At 43.3% G+C, this 19,255-nt stretch overlaps 1 protein-coding gene across 1 annotated transcript; it reads left to right on the forward strand.

The window, feature by feature from the left end:
- Positions 1–575: 575 nt before the first annotated feature.
- Positions 576–17,697, forward strand: LOC149277322 (trifunctional purine biosynthetic protein adenosine-3-like). Its single transcript, XM_089503094.1, has 17 exons — positions 576–720; positions 1,998–2,093; positions 3,583–3,757; positions 4,844–4,955; positions 6,098–6,223; positions 10,137–10,287; positions 10,890–11,009; positions 11,389–11,498; positions 12,003–12,201; positions 13,091–13,342; positions 13,870–14,022; positions 14,306–14,509; positions 14,963–15,094; positions 15,333–15,463; positions 16,013–16,154; positions 17,139–17,242; positions 17,494–17,697. Exons 1-17 carry the CDS (start codon positions 576–578, stop codon positions 17,695–17,697), a joined length of 2,556 nt encoding a protein of 851 aa, XP_089359220.1.
- The last annotated feature ends 1,558 nt before the right edge of the window (positions 17,698–19,255 follow it).

Here is a 19,255-nt window from a genome sequence, read left to right on the forward strand (position 1 = left end):
AAATGTTAATTACTGCGCCCAATAAAAGGTCACTGTTGTCTCTTTTCATTTGTATGAATAATTGCCAGACGCTGTCAGTTAAATAAAGGTCATGTCCTGTCACGTTCCTACACAAATGGAAGATTAGCAGGTGTCACGGTTAGATGGTTGGGGTCCTTGATCAGTAGTAAGGGGCAATCATAATGTGGTATTGTCATAGGATGCCACCTTTCCAACAAGCCAGTTGCCCCAGTGAATTGTAAGTCTTGTTGGGTAAGCGCCATAGGGGAGGAACAATTGTCTTACACAGGTGTTCAGGGCTACCATTAGAAATCTTGGGGTCCGCTACAAACCTAAACACAGGACCCCCTGCTTGTCCCACCCAATTCTCCTCTTACTGCCCCATGCTCCTCTCACACATAATGCTAGCTCAGCCCTTCTTGCAGGATAATCTCACTTCATTATAAAGTGAGTCAGCGAATCATCCCATACTAGCCCTCATTGTAGGCAGTTGTGTATTATGGGTAGAGTTCTTGACCCATACACCTTGGGTAACAATGTATCTTGGTAACTTTTTTTTTTAATGTTGTAGAACTATGGCTGAAAGAGTGCTGGTGATTGGCGGTGGTCCTGGGGAGCAGGTCTTCTCCACGAAACTGGCACAGTCTGGCCACGTGAAACAGGTATTCATGGCTCCAGGCAACGCAGCAACTCCAGACACTGGGAAGATCTGTAACTCAGGTCAGTAAATACAGGAAAGAAGATGTATTATGGATTATAGGGGCCCTGGGAGATTCTCGGTGGATAGTAAATGTATGATCATATATGGTAGGAGAGAAGGAATATCGTTGAGTGATTAAAGAAGAGGCATTGGTGAGTGGGAGATATCGGCTGTGTTATTTATTAGACCTTGGAAAGTTCTCTGACCTTGCGTGCAGGTGGCATGGCCTGGAGGGGGACAAGCCATCAAAAAGCCCCACCTGACTCACCAAGCCACATCATTGTGTGAATCCTTCTGGAGGCTATAAATACATATGGAAGGGAAGGAAGCACTTTAACTGGCCTGGGTTGCTGTCCTCCCAGTCCTTACAAGTAGGACAGAGAGCCCAAGATAACAGTGAGCTTACACCATATCTATTAGAAAGACGATGAATACCAATAAAGTTATGGTGGGTAAATGTGATGGAAAACCCTTCCACTTAAAATTAAGGGTGTACGTCTTCTTTGTCCGTCTTAAACTGATTGGAAATAAACTTTCAAATACAAAAAAACAGTGCAAAAAAAATTCTGTGCCAAAACTGTTTACAAAAAGTGCTCCTCACGGAAGCCCCAGCCTTCCGGCTGGTGTGATAAAAACGATCTCGTATGCACCGCACACCTAGCCAGAAGGCTGGGGCTAGTGCAACCAAAAATAAAAAGTGCATATAGAGGTCTGAGGTGCTAAAGGTGCTTATCAGCATGTGGCACGTGAAAGGGTGCAGTGCGCCTAACCTCACACCCGGTGCACAGCGCCCAGTCCTGGACCAAGGATTGGGGACCTAAAAACACCCTCGAGGCTTCATGCATTCCCAGCCCTAAAGCCAGAGGACCAAGCTTTCCCTCTCTCACAGGTACTCACTTGATCTTAGCCAAAAGGCCCAGCTGTAGCCCGCTAGCTACAGAGGCTATCAAACTCAACTGACGCCTTTAAATTTGGGTTGGAAAGTCATTTATTGGGATTAAAAGGTTAATAAGGGCAAGATTAATCATAGATTGTTCATCAGATAAATCAGATTTTTGGGACCAGGTAGGATTTTTTCCCCCTTTATTAAGGGCACAATTGTCTTCATTGTGAGGGGTTTTTGTTGCCTTCATTTGAATTAACAATGGGTTGAACTTATATATATAGATTTGTGTCTTTACTATGTCAAGGTCTCACCTGGGAGATGCCTCATTCCAAAATTACTAACCGTATGTGATTATGGTTATTAATATTGTTATTATTAATAATAATAATTTCTCCATTTTAATTCCCACAGCTGTATTAATCAGCAACCCGGCTATCTTAAAGCAGTTCTGCAAGGACCACAACATTGGACTGGCAGTAGTTAACCCCGTTTCACTTCTCACTGCTGGTAAAGTATAGTCTAAATGCTGTTTCAAAATAATGTGGCCCAAGTGAAAATATTTAACTCTTTTGCCACCAATGACTTACCAGATAGGTCATCAAAATATGTCCTTAGTGGACCAATGACATCATTCACTGGGTCCTGAGATTTTTACCTGACCCTAAGGGGCTCAGTTTTTATCCGCATTTTTAATGTACAGTATATCAGTTTATACGTTACTTTGTTGGGGGTCAGTTCTAATGGATTAAGTAAGATTAGGTCAGGGTTAGGTAGCGGTTAAAAAAATAAAATAAATCCGTCAAAAATATTGCTAACCTATTTAAATAGGGTAGTTTTTAAATGACTTTTCTAACTGCGGATTTATGAATACATGTGTTTTATGTAAATCCCATGTCTTATTTGTATGAATAGGCTTTAAATAAACCCTGAATATATATATATATATATATATATATATATATATATAGTGGGTGCACTAATTGAGAAAGAGAAATAATGGTTAAAGAAACAAATGCTCCTATGAAGGGGGGACATTAGAAGGTTTCTCCACTAGGGTGTCCACAAGTCCCGCAATGGGACTGAGTGAAGGAGGTCTCAAGCGCAAGAGACTTCTCAAGTCTTCTGATTGGCTGAGACTTTAGGAGCCTCTCCTGGTTGGCTTAAACCCTCAGCGAAAGCTTCAGCCTACACAAGATAAGAAACCCACTGTGTGTGTGTGATAGGTGTGTGTGTGTGTGTGTGTGTGACCGTGTTTGTTTGCCTGACTGTGTTTTTGTGTGTATCTGGTTACAGAGGGGTTATTTCCTTGAGACTGCTCACGTCTGGTATTGGAGGAGGTTAATAGTCTGAGACTGCTCACGTCTGGTATTGGAGGAGGTTAATAGTCTGAGACTGCTTACGTCTGGTATTGGAGGAGGTTAATAGTCTGAGACTGCTCACGTCTGGTATTGGAAGAGGTTAATAGTCTGAGACTGCTTACGTCTGGTATTGGAGGAGGTTAATAGTCTGAGACTGCTCACGTCTGGTATTGGAGGAGGTTAATAGTCTGAGACTGCTTACGTCTGGTATTGGAGGAGGTTAATAGTCTGAGACTGCTCACGTCTGGTATTGGAGGAGGTTAATAGTCTGAGACTGCTCACGTCTGGTATTGGAGGAGGTTAATAGTCTGAGACTGCTCATGTCTGGTAATAACTGTATGTATATTATAATATAAATATATTATTTAATCTGAAATCAACATGGTTCTCAAGGTTTAATAATAATTTAGATGATTTAAAATTTATAAATTTTTATGGATGAGAAGACAGAAAGGCATTTACCTGCTGGCCAGTCTGGGCTTGGATTTACCTGAGATTTATACACAGCTGAGAATTTTTTTATGGGTGCCTAAGATGTATATTTGGTATGGAATATCCCTGTAGGGAGTTATTAGTTAGTAGAACGTTTGGGGTTCCTTAGATCACGGAGCTTCCTTCCTTGTGCTTGTTTTTGGTAGGAATTATCGATGATCTGACTGCTGCTGGACTGAGATGTTTTGGACCCACTGGAAACGCATCTCAGCTAGAGGCCAATAAGTGTCTTGCCAAAGACTTTATGGATCGGCATGGCATCCCAACAGCTCGGTGGAAATCCTTCACAAATCCTCATGAAGCTTGCAGATTTATTACCTAGTATGATGTCTATACATCCCAGAAATGCCTTCCCCATCCCTGAGTTCCCCCTAGCCTGCTCCTCCTAGGTGGCAGAAAGAATATCATAGGAAGTAGCCTAGATTGCTAGTGGGTATTTCCATAGAACAACCTTCATGTCAACAAAATGTTAGCAGACTGCGGATATTTCTGAATAGACCTAAAAACGTCTTCTTCTTTACTCTTCTTAAAGCCCCATCTTCCACATAATCGTTTGTTATGATGAGTGCTAAGAAGCCCTTTGAGTTGGAGCTTTGGACTCCTGGATATTGTTAATAGAGAAAAAATATAGGATTTTATTCAACCCAAAGAAATACAGCTTCTTAAAACTGAACGTCTCATACTTTCACTCTCTCACATTCAATCTCTCTCTCTCTCATGCTCTCTCAATGTCTCTGTACATTCTTTCACGACCGCTTCCTCTTCCGCGTCTCGCAGCTCTGCTTCTCTAGCATCTTCTTATTCTTCATCTTCTCTACGTCTTCCTTCTTTGCTAGCAAGAAGTGGAGCTGCAACACATAGAAGCAGAAGCAGTTGGCAGAGATAAAGGAAGACATTCAGAGAATGTGGGGGAGAGAGTGAATGAGAGTGTTAGAGAACATAGATGAGAGTGGGAGTGAAAGAGCCCATGAACAGTTAGGGAAAATTCTGAGCACTTCACTTATTTTCGTTCCGTTCATGGAGGGGTCTTGCTTCATTTTCAGAGATTCGTACAAATTGACAAAATTGACAAATTTCATTAAATTGACAATTCGTACAGAATGCACAAGTCTAGTTAAAACTATGACATGTTACGAGTCATTAAGACCATGCAGCCTGTTATTTATTCTTCCATATCTCCCCACTCGAATAAAGATATTGCAGATCATTTCACCCTGCAGTAATGTGCAGTTAACACAATGTAATAGTATGTAATATATTATAATTTGTCTATAAAGCACATGTACAGTGTTATACAAGGAGGGATACAATAATGACAAAGATAAAGGAATAATAGCTTCCATGTGGATATCTGATTACATTAAAAATGATATATTTGGGATTCTTTTTCTTTTCTTTTTGGTTCAGTTCAGACTTTCCTGCGCTGGTGGTAAAACCTAATGGTTTGGCATCTGGAAGAGACATACACATCGCCAACGATAAAGATGACGCCTGCAGAGCCGTGCAACATCTCACACAAGTAAGACCTTTATTTACTTAGCATTACTTAGTGACACTAAGAATGTACAATCATAACCATCATATACTGTATACTGAGAGAAGAACAATTAATTGTAAAGCGAGCAAAGGCATTTTCATTTCCATCAAAAAGAACGAACATTAAAGAAATTTCCAACGCATTTTACACCAGCGTGATTAGACACCTACTCACGCGAAACGCGTTACCCAGATGTATTTGTTACAGGACTGGACGCTGGTTACACAAACAGAAATGTTTATTGTTGAGGAGCGTCTGGAAGGTGAAGAATTTTCTGTAAGTTGCCAGTTTAATATTATATTACATAGAATATTTTTAGTGATAATTATTGATGGCCTTAAATTGATGATGTCATAGTATATCACAATCAATTAATGTTTCTATGAAATGCTAAATGTAGTTGGGAACGCTCCAGCTGGGAGTCTCTGGGTGGCGCCCTGCTTCCAAGAGTCTCCGGGTCAGTTTCTTCTTTCTATTGGCAGGAAAGCGATATTTGGCCACTCCCACTCCCTGCCCACTTTCTACCCTTCCCCACCCACTAAAGGATGTCTCAAGGGCTAGTCGCAAAGTACTTAAATACTGACACCATCAGAAGCACCGAGGAGTGGTACAGAGACCCAAGAGGGTCTGTTTATAAACAATTTTTTTTTCATGATGGCCCCCCTAGCTAGCTGGTCCCAAATATAGCAACCTAGAATGCAGAGCCGCAGAGATCTGCTTCCTGTTCGCTGTGTGATAGTCTGCAGTGGGAATTCAAATCAACAGGAGAAGCAACAAAAATGGGAATCTTGATTGAACAAAAATTGTAAAAAAAAACAAAACAAATGTGATTGTAGGGACCCTGTATTGCATCTGCTACACAGTTTAGCTCGATATTCATGGTACACAATTCTGTGTGGGGAAAATGTTATTGCATGTTGGCGTCCAGGTTTGGAGGACTGTGGCCCTATCATATGTCTAAAGTATTAAACAACAATGCTTGGAACATTGAATGATTCCATACCATAATATCACGTGACATGTATGTCTGGCACGCAAATGCTGGCCCTAAAATTAGCTTGTTGGCAACTACCAATGTGTATGCTTCAGATAACGGATTAAAAGGTCTGTTACTCTTTTCGCAGTGCTTGGCTTTTACCGATGGGAACACGCTTTCTCCCATGCCCCTCGTACGACTCCGGAAAGGACAGACACATCAAGATGAAAATTTACAAGCAGCAGCTACAGGAGTCTTACGTCCAACAACTAAGGTATGAATAATTGAATATTATCTTCCGTGCCAAACTGGGTCAGAGAACGGACTTAAATATTGCCAAATTTCTATATTTTTCTTTCTTTCTTTCTTTCTTTTTTTTTTTTTTTTCTTTTTTTTTTTTTTAATAATTGCTGTTATCAAAGGAAATCAAAGACATTCTCCAGAATATTGCTGACGCTGTAAAGCAGGAAGGATGGCAATATGCAGGTAAGGACAGTCCCTCTAAAGTTACACAACTCAGACATGATGCTATGGCCTTGGCAGCACAGACATTTGCATAATATACTTTTTATTGTTGGACATTAACCCCTTCAAGGACCGGCGTTTGCGTACTGCGTCTTCCCTTGAAGACCGCAGTTTTTTTAAAATATTTTAATTCCGTGCTCATGATTCGCTTCAAAGCGATCATGTGCACGGAATTGAGGGCGAGTGGCTGCTACGGATCGCTGGGGACATAGCGACGCTGGATCGCGCATCATCAATGACGTACCTGGTACGTCCCGGTCTGGCGGTGACCTATGACCAGGAAGTACCAGGTACGTCCCGGTGTTGAAGGGGTTAATAGACATCTGATCTACTGTTGTGTTTTTCACTTACTTTTTCACACATGGCTTCTCCATTTTGGCTTTATTTTTCTTGAATAAATCACCACACGGTGTAATATGTCATGTGTTGTTGTTCATCTGAGGTTGTCTTTACCTTATTTTTAGACCTGCTAAGAAACAGATGATTGTTATTATGTCCTGCTATGTAAAACCAAAGAGCCTCCATATCTTTTGCTTCTGTAAATCCAAATTGATACGCAATACACCACTTGTTCTTTACATATTGTACGGCGCTGCTGAATATGGTGGTGCTATATGAATCAATAAGAATAAGGGTACTCTGATGTATTACCTTAGCTTATAGTGTGTGTACAGTAACCCCCCCATCTGCATGTTTCTTATCCAGGTGTAATAGGCGCCAGAGTGATGTTAACCGGAGAAGGTCCTTTTATTCTTGGGCTTAAATGCACTTTCTCAGATCCGGATACCCAGGTAAGGGGACTGCGTTTCAGAAATGTCCCAGTTTTAGTTATAGCATGCTTTGGACTGGTAATCACATAACTACTTAATTAACTAAATTCTAGTTTTACTGAATAAAGCACGATTAGGATATTTATATTAAGAAAGGTACCCATATCTTCCTTGAATACATTCATTCTTATCGTTATTTTAATTCATTCTAATCAACCCTCATTCCCTACACAGACTCCAATACACTAGGGAAGGGGTTCCATTAAACATTACAGACTACGTAATAAACACTCCAGACGAGATAAGAATTCCTGGCATTATTCTCCAATTTTAAATTTTTGGGGTCTTTTTGCATATTATTTTATTAAATAACTGTCCTATAAATTGCAAGTACACAAAATTATATTAAAAGTGAGAAAAAAAAGACAATTCTTAAATGGTAATCTTGATTTCATAATAGACTACATGGTTTCTTTATTGGGAGACTACACATTGAATCTGGGCTTTATGCCAGAAGAAAAAAAAGTAATTACATCTTTAGGAACTCTGATAATTGCCTAATGTGTTGCTATAATTACTGTTACTAGTATAAATTATCTAGGAAACAGATTATATAATTGTTCACCCTATATTATTGCTGAGAATTTAAAAACCACATGGATTTATTAGCGTTAGGAGAGTCATAAGCGGAGGGGGCTGCGATGATCAGTAATGATAAATATCTCTTTCCCTGTTCTCACCAACCCATTACTGCACTTACCCCGTCACTAAAAATGTTTCCATGTAATTAAAATAAATGTAGAAAAATGTACTTCTTGGCATCAGTACCCAACACATTTCACCGGAAAAAGCGATCCAACCCTACCTGGCCCTATGTGAAAAAGTAATTGCCCCCTTAGTTAATAAATCAACTTATTAACTAAATGTAATAGATAATTGGGTTCAGTTTCACTAGACACATCCAGACATGATTACTGCCGGCCAGATTGAATCCAAACATCAATTAAATAGATTCTGTCTTGTAAAGTCGGCTCAAGGTCTCAAGAAGCAGCACGTGATGCCGCGATCTAAAGAAATTTAGGAACAGATGAGAAACAAAGACTTTGACGTCTATCAGTCTGGAAAGGGTTACAAAGACATGTCTAAGGCTCTGGGACTCCAGCGAACCCCAGCGAGATCCATTGTCTACTAATGAAGAAGACTTGGAACATCGCTGAACCTTCTCAGGAGTGGCCGGCCGTCCAAAACTCCTCCAAGAGCATCGACGACTCATCCAGGAGGTCACAGAATGTCAGGATCCACTCTCTGCTGCCTGAACCATGGCTGAATTATACTTCAGGCTAATACTTCAGTTACCACTAGTGGCCACCCTCCTCCCTCTGGAGTGAGCTGAACCTGATTATCAGGTACAGCTGCGCCTCATGAACTGAGTGAAGCCTGCCTTTATAAGACCTGCCCTGCCCATCAGTCAGGGCCTTGGCATTGAAGTTGTAGGACTGCCTTTGCTCTGAGCCGCTACCCGTGCCTGAACCCGTGCCTGAACCCGTGCCTGAACCCGTGCCTGAACCCGTGCCTGAACCCGTGCCTGAACCCGTGCCTGTTCCGGTACCCGTGCCTGTTCCGGTACCCGTGCCTGTTCCGGTACCCGTGCCTGTTCCGGTACCCGTGCCTGTTCCGGTACCCGTGCCTGTTCCGGTACCCGTGCCTGAGCCGGTACCCGTGCCTGAGCCGGTACTCGTGCATGATCCAGTACCCGAGCGTAAGTCCGTACCCGTGCATGAACCTGTACACGTGCCTGGCCTGGTGGTACTCCGTTCCCGTCCGCCCTGCCAGTGGGCCTCCGTTCCCGTCCGCCCTGCCAGTGGGCCTCCGTTCCCGTCCGCCCTGCCAGTGGGCCTCCGTTCCCGTCCGCCCTGCCAGTGGGCCTCCGTTCCCGTCCGCCCTGCCAGTGGGCCTCATCGTTACCTGTGCCTGAACCTGCCTGTGGGCTTACCTGCCAGTGGGCCCGCACCCGAGCCTGTACCTGTGCCTGAACCTGCCTGTGGGCTTACCTGCCAGTGGGCCCGCACCCGAGCCTGTACCTGTGCCTGAACCTGCCTGTGGGCTTACCTGCCAGTGGGCCCGCACCCGAGCCTGTACCTGTGCCTGAACCTGCCTGTGGGCTTACCTGCCAGTGGGCCCGCACCCGAGCCTGTACCTGTGCCTGTGGGCTTACCTGCCAGTGGGCCCGCACCCGAGCCTGTACCTGTACCTGCACCCGAGCCGGTACCTGCCTCGGCTCCCGTCTCTCTGCCTCAGCTCCCGAGCCTGCACCTGCCTCAGCTCCCGTCTCTCTGCCTCAACTCCCGAGCCTGCACCTGCCTCAGCTCCTGTCTCTCGTCCTATCCAGTCCTGCTACTCTGTCTGTACCTATATCAGTGTCACCATGCATAAAGGGGTACAGACAGAGTTCCCCGTATCCCCTGCACATGGACTCCTACACGACCTGCTCGCCCTGGTCCTGACACAGAAGGACCCTGACCTAAAGCTCAAGCGCAGGACGGTGATCCGAAGCACACAAGCAAATCCACTTCCAAATGGCTCAAAAGAAACAAAATGAAGGTTTCGGTGGCCGAGTCAATGTCCTGCTGCGCCTCAATTAAAACATGAGTGTATCCAAGCGTTCTACAGCCCTAATTGTGTATTAACAGTTAAAATGAAAACTCTCTTTACAATGGAACACAGTCACGTAAAAAGTTTTGGGAATGTCCTTCCCTCGGCGAAAGACTTTAAACCAAAAGTGTCCCTCTTTGGCCGTCTGAAGCCACGCTAAAAGAAATGTTAACTTTGTTTACGCTCTGGTGATTAGAGCTGTTTCAGGTTGGCTTTAAGGATTTCACACTTTTCCCGCAGATTATTCTGCCGCTGCTGAAGTCTGATCTTTACGAAGTGATTGAAGCCGCTATTACCAGGAAGCTTCACAGCTATTCACCAGAGTGGGCGCGGGACGGATCTGCCGCTAGCGCGAAACGCGTGGGTTACCCTCCGGGGAATGAAGCACAATGTACTTATATTTATTTTTAATTTTGCATTGGATTTCTCATGAGTTATGGGCTGGCTGCATGTTGTATTTCAGTATTTGCTGACACCACACAGGCCCTTGGAGTTATTTTTGGTGGGACAAACATGTGGTTAGGCAAACATTTAACCAAAAAAATTTAGGTCCAATGTGGGTTACGGGCCATGTGACCTAGAAAGGACCCATTTTTCGAGGGGCGTGCATACGTTTCACATGTACAGTGCTGCAGTATGTGGGATATAAAACCTCACAGGAGGGAACTGATGACTCCGTTATGCATCATACAACCTGCAGGGGGCAGCACTTTGACATGTGAAATGTATATGGAAAAAGAAATCATGGCCGCCATGGATAGTGATGAAATTACCTTTTTTGGTGTTTTTTCACCCACTTGGGTAACTTATACACAGTAAGACCTGTTAGTAAGTTTATTACATTTAGGGTAACTTAGGGTAATGACCTCACATTAGCAAAGAGCAGCAAACCTGTTTAGTAAATGCGCTGTTACAAAATGGCCGCCTAGGTTAAATGTTATTGTATGTTCCTGACCTCTTTCCCCTTTGCTTATCTTTTATTATATCATAAAGGCACAGATCAGGGTTCGGAGAGCCCCCACTCCGACCAGCACTACATTGAAGTGGTGACGAGCGGCAGAAGAGATCTTATATCTGAGCGAGGTGACCTTGCGCCCTCTTCAGACGTGTGCGGTAAAGGTGTGTTACCTAAACAATATCCATGTCACGTATGCAGGGTAGGGAGACCACTTAATAGCAACAGTTTACATGTCAGCAACATATATATGCCATGCATGTTTAAGATCCCTCACTGTATTAGCCTCTACAACTTCTGCTGGGTGGCTGCTCCACTTATCTACCACCCTCTCAGTAAACTAAAAATTGCAGGGAATGCATTTTGTAATATTTCCAGCCACATTCTCTGTTAATAGGAGGTGAAATGTTGAGGTGTGCTTCTAACCAAAGTATGACCCCCTTCATAGGAGATTTTTTGGCGTGCATATAATGAGTAGGAGAAGAAAATCACTAATTTCCAGGCTGTCAATTTAACGTTATTCTTTCACTTTTACAGGTTTGTGTTGGGATACCAGAAAATATGTTGGATATTATGAGTTGAACTCAGCTCTGTATAAAGATCCAGTTTTTCTATGTACAACCAATAGCGCTGGAAGTAAAGCTAAGGTGAGAGCCGGGGGGGCCGTGGTCCAGAGAAGCTGAAGCTCCAGAGATTGTATTTTGCTGACATCCATACCATTAACAGCTCGGAGTTGGACTGTAAGCTCAACGAGCACGGACCGCCTTCCTTAATGAACGTACGCCTAGTGTACCCCAGTCAAAATGTCTGTAGACCACTCTACTTATTATATGACTCCAGTTATTGCGCCTACCCTTTTATTATACTGAAAAGGGCTGGAGGTCAGACCTGAAGAGTTACCAGGTACGATCTTCACAATTTACTTCTACGAGAGCCTGGATATAGAAGGGCAGCATGCATCCAGCAGGGGGCAGCACACCACCTTATTACATAGTAGTATCGGAAGGGTGTGAGAAGGGACACTGGGTACTGGCCGCTTGCCCAGGCAGGTCTGGGGTAACCATTAATGGTGTCCTTGAGAATGTAATATTTCAGGCACTTCTTAGTAACAGAAGTAAAGCTGATGCCCATCTTGTCTCTTCTTGTTACAGGTTGCCCATGTCCATGATCGGCATGGTTTAGTGGCCCAGGAGCTGGCGGCGGTTTGCATGAATGACCTCCTGTATCAGGGAGCGGACACCCTCTTCTTCATGCCTCACTTGGCACGAGGGCGACTTCAAGCAAATGTGGCCGAGGAGATCTCTGACGGATTTGCCACAGCTTGTAAAACGGCTGGGGTGACATTACTCGGTAATGAAACATTTCACCCTCAATACAAAATCACATTATTTGCTGCATTTGCCCCATGAATCAATAGGTAGTTCTCATTTTTTATATTCTTTTATTTTGTGAGAATGTAATTTGCATGAACAGAGTTTAAAAGTACTTTGAAAGTTTTATAGCACATTCTAAGTGTTAGAAATTAAAATCGTGCTTATTATCGTATTAAAGCACTGCTTTTTATGTTGAATATTTGAAAATAACAAATATGCTTCTATGGCAACACAGAATTCCACCACTCATTGCCACCTCCTAGGGTCACAACACTGCCAGCATTACCACAATTAAAATAACCTGGAAAAACAAAAAAGTTAGTTTTTCAACATAAATTTGCAACCAGTAGTGAATCTCTAGATTGTAAGCTTGCGAGCCGGGCTCTCTCCACCAAATGTATCGGTTTGTCTTAGTCTGTCAATTCTTGTCTTGTCATATCCCTTGAATTTATGTATTGTATTAAGCGCTGCGTAAACTGTTGGCGCTATATAAATAAAGGATAATAATAATAACTTGTTTGTCCTATATTGCACACATCCCCCCCCCCCCCCCCGATTTGATGCTTGTTATATACAGTAGCTGCTAAATCCTCTATTCTGCTTCTGTTTCCAGCACCATGGAGAGCGACAGGCTGGATGAGCCTATATAGTTTTGTTAATCTTTGTAGCATGGATATATAGAAGCTTTATAGAGCTTCACATTTGTTTTCCTCTATTTGCTGCCACTTTGGAACATTCATCTTCGGAGAGCAACGTCTCATTTTTAATTCAACTACTTGATGGTTCTCTGGAATATCCGACCCTCTCCTGTCTTTTATACTTTGTATAATTTTTCACTCTCAGCCTACACTCTCTATTCTTCACAGAGAGACAAAGTGTGGATGATCCCGACACTTACCCCGATGGCTTTTACAGCCTCACTGGATGTGCGGTGGGGGTAACGGAGAGGAGACACAGACTTCCGAGGATGGAAAACATGACAGAAGGGGACGTACTTATCGGTGTATACTCATCGGCGGTGCATTCCAGCAGCGTGGGTCTAATAAGAAGGATAATGGACAAACATTCCCTCAAATACTCCTCCTTGTTACCGCTCCAGAACGGAGACCTCACCTGGGGTACGCTGCCCTTTTGTGCAGGGATCTCGGTCCTTCACGATCGCACTTTAGCTGTTCTTTAAAAAACATACCAACAACTACTAGACCGAACACGATATAGACTACTGCCTGCAAATATCAGCAATGTGCTACATATTTAAGTATCAAAAGTATTATTCTAAGTATGTAAAATAAACAGTTTGTAGGACTGCTGCTCAAGGCCCTCGCTATAAAACATTGAGATTGTTGTGAATTATTTATTGGATGCAGGATAGCATGTTACATTTTCTCACAGTATTAGCCTCTACTGCCGTGTGACTGTTCCACTTATCTACCACTTCAAATGAATAATTTCCAGCAGCAGTGTTTTCATAGCGGTACCTGCGACATGCCGTGGAGAGCCCTCATTGCATTAGGGTCAGTATTAGTAGCACCCATCACACTGGCAGGATTATTTTTCTACATCTTTGATTATTACTATTTCCGTTGGTACGTTACTGATTAAATCCTGAGTATTAATAATAGACGCTCTGGGTTTCTATTTTTAGGTGATTTGCTTTTGAATCCAACCAAGATATATGGCGCATCGCTGCTTTCTGCTGTTCGGACCGGTTGCACCCGGGCATTCATTCCGGTTACAGAAGGTGGACTCAAAGGAAGCATCCTTAAGGTCCTACCAGACTCTATCGGATTTATTGTAGGTATGAAGGAATTGCATTATGTACATGAGAACCCATAACGCTCCCTAGTATCCATAAGAAGTGCTGTAGAGTGCGCTGGTTTACATGCGTCACCAGTCTGGCCTAAGAAACCCCGATTTATAAGCTGAGGAGCAGGAGAAACACCATGTTTATTGACAGATAATAACCAATTGACCCAAGTTGTTGGTCTATCTAAGCCTTTGACCTTCTAGATTAGACAATGTCTTATCACCCAACATTGCTCATCGGTACTTTAAGTATTTGAAGGTTTCTGTATCAACAGATGCTCTGTGTTGGAAGATCCCATCCATCTTCTCTTGGTTGTACAAAGAAGGTGACCTTTCAGAGGAGGACATGATCTCAAGTTTTAACTGTGGCATTGGAGCCGTGCTAATAGTGCAGAAGAACATGTCCCAGCATGTCTTAGAAGAGATACAGAAGGAGGACGAGGCCTGGTTAATCGGGGCCTTAACCCACCATTGCGAAGGTTAACGCTTTTCTCTATCTGATTTTACACCGACAATATGCAGCCTTTCCCATCTTCTATTTAAGGTGGCCAATGTCTAAAGCCTGACCCAGGGCAGTCCTCCCAGACCTACCAAGCCAAGGAGGTCCTCCTCCTTCTCTGCGGTGGGTCTTCTTACTGTAGAGCTCTGAGATATGGCATCATATTCCAGAACAAATGCATTAATGCATTCAATCACACTTAGAAGATGCTAAGGAAGCGTTTGACCTAACACCATTCAGTGATGCACCGCAACAGAGCAATCAACCCCTAGTAAAGTTGCCCCCAACTCCTGGACCTGTTGCCCTACGGGGTAGACCAGAAACCAAGCACTTGCTTTATATCTCCAAGCCTTCTGATTCTATTCTATAATAACCGTTAACATATCACTATTCCAAATGTTGATCATTTCCCCCGTTCTGTCTCTTTTTATAGGTTCATCACGTGGAAGGGTCACCCATTTACTGGAGGCTCTGTGGATGAACATGTCACAGTTGTCGAAGAAAATAACGGCGAATCGACCACCGGCACGTCTTAGAAACGTGGCTGTGTATATCTGCACCGCAGGTACATAACATCTATACGGAGAGAATGGAATACAGATATAGGAGGGGGAAGGTAGACGAAATGAAATGTGCATCAGGAAGGGGCTGGCGTTGGCGCTCCACCATGTTGTACACATATGTTAACTTTTACCCATACCATTAACCATTGTTAGAATATTGATACATCTAAAGAAGACTGATATGTAAGTCTGAGCCTAAGAACTCCATATTCTTTATTCTGAGATTTTCCCCTATTTTAGGGGCTAAACTAAAACAGTTGATAGATAGCACCAGGCTGCCGGGCAGCTGCACTCGGCTGGGCCTTATCATCTCGAACAAGACCACGGCGGGGGAATTGAAAAAGGCTGCAGGAGCTGGAATTCCTACACGGGTACCCATTTTACTATTACATACATTACATAAAGTCATCCACCTTCTAAATAATTGAAAGATAAGTACAGTGTATTTGTACAAAAATAAAATCATTTATTTAAATGCATTTTGAAAGCAAGACCTTTCATTGCAGCCTGTATACATTAATAACAAGACTTTAAAGCGATCTTCCCACATTATCTATACTTTATACAGGGCCATCTCCTCCCAAATGGCAAGAGATGATAACTGATGTTAGCCTTTCGTAATGCATTGAGTCAGGGAGGTGACCCGCAGTTTAGAATACATTTTTCTCCACCCCAGAAATCATCCAACTGGAATACATACAGCATCCATAAACAGAAGGCAACATCTGTGCCCTCATGTATAATCATCCTTCCATATGTAGAAGAGACCTCTGAGGTCCTGAACCCTGAACGGTTGTGTACCTTTTCCTATGTTGGCCCACTAAATAGTAAATAAATGGTTCTATCTTCTCTTGGACCAAGACAGACAGATCAATTTTTTTAATTATTTGTGACTTCGAAGTATTCCCTCCTTTCTTTAGGTAATCGACCAGACATTTTTTGGATGTCACTCGGAATTTGAGTTCACGATAAGCAAAGTGTTGGAAGAATTCTCCATTGACCTCGTCTGTTTTGTTGGGTTCAGGAGGACACTGTCGGATCAATTTGTAAATAAATGGAAAGGTAAGAAAAGAGACGTGCATGCATGTAAAATGTGTATAAAACATATACGTAAATACGTTATACTATGTTATAGACTCAAAGGTCAAAGAAAAGGCCTACTCTGTGTATAGCAGAAATACAATATCAGGAAGTGTTAATGCAAGTTATCAAGAGAATGACAAATAAGTAGCTTTGGCTGATTTTTAATGGAATATTCATAGGCGTACAGAGGCCCTTTATCACTCCCATCACTCCTGTGTCCCAATGGCCCTTTATCACTCCTGTGTCCCAATGGCCCTTTATCACTCCCATCATTCCTGTGTTCCAATGGCCCTTTATCACTCCCATCATTCCTGTGTTCCAATGGCCCTTTATCACTCCCATCATTCCTGTGTTCCAATGGCCCTTTATCACTCCCATCACTCCTGTGTTCCAATGGCACGTTGTGTTCGCTGATCCAAGTTTAGGATTAAAAGGCTAATTGATTGTTCAAACTTTTTTGCAATTATGTAACAGCCAGAAATGCCCTTCCATGTAACAGTTAAGTGACCCCAGACTTTTGAACAGTAGTGTGTGTGTCCTGGAAGAGATGACTTGTGTTGAGAAAGTGGCTGATGTAGTCGCCCTCCTAGGCGAGCCAGCATGTGCCATAGCGGAAAGCCTGGGTGGCTCAGCTCTCCAGGAAGGTGATGAGAGACAGTCAGAGACACGCTAGCTATAAATCTCTCTCTTTCTGTTGTGAGTTCCCGAGTGTACTCCATATCTATCAGGTGAGTCCTGCTTGTTCTGGGCTGCCGGAGGACCAGCTTGCGCCTATCATTTTTATGTATTTTGTTGTATATCTGTACGGCGTCACGCTGAACCTGCCCAATAACTCAACTTTTTAAAAGGCTGCAATTATAAAACTTCATCCAATTAAAACAAATGGTGCTTTTGGATTCACATCTTATTTCAGTCCCAGAAAAAGTCACAACTGAAATATTTTCCCTTAAAATGTTTTTTTAGGAAAATTACTGAGCGCTTACCCGTGGCTGTCCCCAGCACTTAGCGTGGAGCGAGTTCTGCAGACCAAGCTCAAGGTTTCTGGCTGCACCATATGCTTCACGCTGGTGAGTACTAGACGTTTATCACAACCCGCTTATCCTCAGCCAAGTCTACCAACAGTCTAACGGCCCCCGCGGGAGCCGGACATTCTAGAACAGAGTCGTAACGATGACTTTTTGGGAGATTAGTAGTTCAGATTCTGTATATTAATGCTCTATATATACTATTGCACTAATCTATAGAGTTAAGTTTCACCAATAACAGAGTACTTAATCCTAAAAATAACAACCTAAATGTTACTGTGTAACATTTCTAGGATGGCTGCGCTCCCGGACCTACAGTCCTGCAGGAGACCGTGACGGTACAGACGGGCGACACAGAGGTCACGCTAAGCGCAAGGATGGAAGACGCCCAGCAGAGAGCGGTGACCAAGGCCCTGCTGCTGGTAGCCAGTGGGATAGTCAGCCTGCCAGCAGGGGGCAGTATCCACTGGAGAGCCCAAGACAGACATCAGCGGTAAACGTTAATAAACGCAGTAGTAGCCTAAACACCTGGCTACGAAACGTGTGTACGTGTGTACGTGTGTACGTGTGTACGTGTGTACGTGTGTACGTGTGTACGTGTGTACGTGTGTACGTGTGTACGTGTGTACGTGTGTACGTGTGTACGTGTGTACGTGTGTACGTGTGTACGTGTGTACGTGTGTACGTGTGTACGTGTGTACGTGTGTACGTGTGTACGTGTGTACGTGTGTACGTGTGTACGTGTGTACGTGTGTACGTGTGTACGTGTGTACGTGTGTACGTGTGTACGTGTGTACGTGTGTACGTGTGTACGTGTGTACGTGTGTACGTGTGTACGTGTGTACGTGTGTACGTGTGTACGTGTGTACGTGTGTACGTGTGTACGTGTGTACGTGTGTACGTGTGTACGTGTGTACGTGTGTACGTGTGTACGTGTGTACGTGTGTACGTGTGTACGTGTGTACGTGTGTACGTGTGTACGTGTGTACGTGTGTACGTGTGTACGTGTGTACGTGTGTACGTGTGTACGTGTGTACGTGTGTACGTGTGTACGTGTGTACGTGTGTACGTGTGTACGTGTGTACGTGTGTACGTGTGTACGTGTGTACGTGTGTACGTGTGTACGTCAACCCGCTGCGAGGTTCTTCTAGAGGTGCCACCACAGCGGCTCAGCTAACGACTGATTTAATGGAGAAAACCCTTTTCTTACACGTTCTCTATTTATTTCTCAAAATGTGTTTTTTTTCTTTTCTTCATACGTCAGCTTTCTTCTAAGGAGGCTTTCCTTACACCCGCAACACTATCTCTAGATGGTAGAACCTGCCGCCGCTCCACCTAGCAGCCCATAGTTTATTCATAAGCAGGGTTGGGGTTAAAATTACATTATTGACCTACCTCTGTAGTAGTGAGACTACTTTGAGAAGGGTTGCCCCCTACTTGGGTAGTTAAGATCAAATATTTCACTACAAACAAGTCAAGGCTGAAAAATGCCTACTTGAACACTGGTGTACCAAACTTTTTTTTTTTTTAAAACACCTCCCAATCTAAGCACAAATAGCAAAAAAAAAAAAAAAAAGGCACAAGCCTTAAAAATACACAAACGAGAAGGCAGGGAGTTTTATTGGAAAACCACAAGCTGCAGCGGCCACACGCCTCAGCTGGAAGGGGACGTAAGACCAAAGACATCTGGAACGATTAAGCGCGGAAAATCAACCTAGGCTTTATGAAAGCCAACATCGCTTTAGATACTAAAGGGAGCTAGGCATAATTTTAACAGAGGGGCAAGATCATGCGTGATTAACCCTTTCACTTATTGAGGGGGTATATAGGGACAGGAGCATTTTCCTTGGGTTCAGTAAGGTTACTATAGAATGCAGCGCTTAATACATCTCAAGTTTCTTGAGAAGTAGTAAGAAAATGTGTGTAGACCTCCACCAAGGGCAAGTATAGTGGGTAAAAGAGGGCAAAAAACAGAGAGGGGGAAAAACACAAACAAAACAGCTTGTATATAGGGGGCTACAAACCACCTAATTAGTTCTCAGATACCCCTAAACA

This window comes from Sceloporus occidentalis, unplaced genomic scaffold (genome assembly GCF_023333645.1).
Source record: "Sceloporus occidentalis isolate IW3139 unplaced genomic scaffold, rSceOcc1.0.p SCAF_219, whole genome shotgun sequence".
In the NCBI taxonomy this organism is placed as follows: domain Eukaryota; kingdom Metazoa; phylum Chordata; class Lepidosauria; order Squamata; family Phrynosomatidae; genus Sceloporus; species Sceloporus occidentalis.

What these genes read in the sequence shown, in the direction of transcription:
- LOC149277322 (XM_089503094.1), top strand. Translation starts at nt 576, where the DNA reads ATGGCTGAAAGAGTGCTGGTGATTGGCGGTGGTCCTGGGGAGCAGGTC. An exon ending in CGTTTCACTTCTCACTGCTG is followed by an intron (nt 2,094 to 3,582) that starts GTAAAGTATAGT and finishes TGTTTTTGGTAG; the next exon opens with GAATTATCGATGATCTGACT. An exon ending in GAACGGAGACCTCACCTGGG is followed by an intron (nt 13,343 to 13,869) that starts GTACGCTGCCCT and finishes TTCTATTTTTAG; the next exon opens with GTGATTTGCTTTTGAATCCA.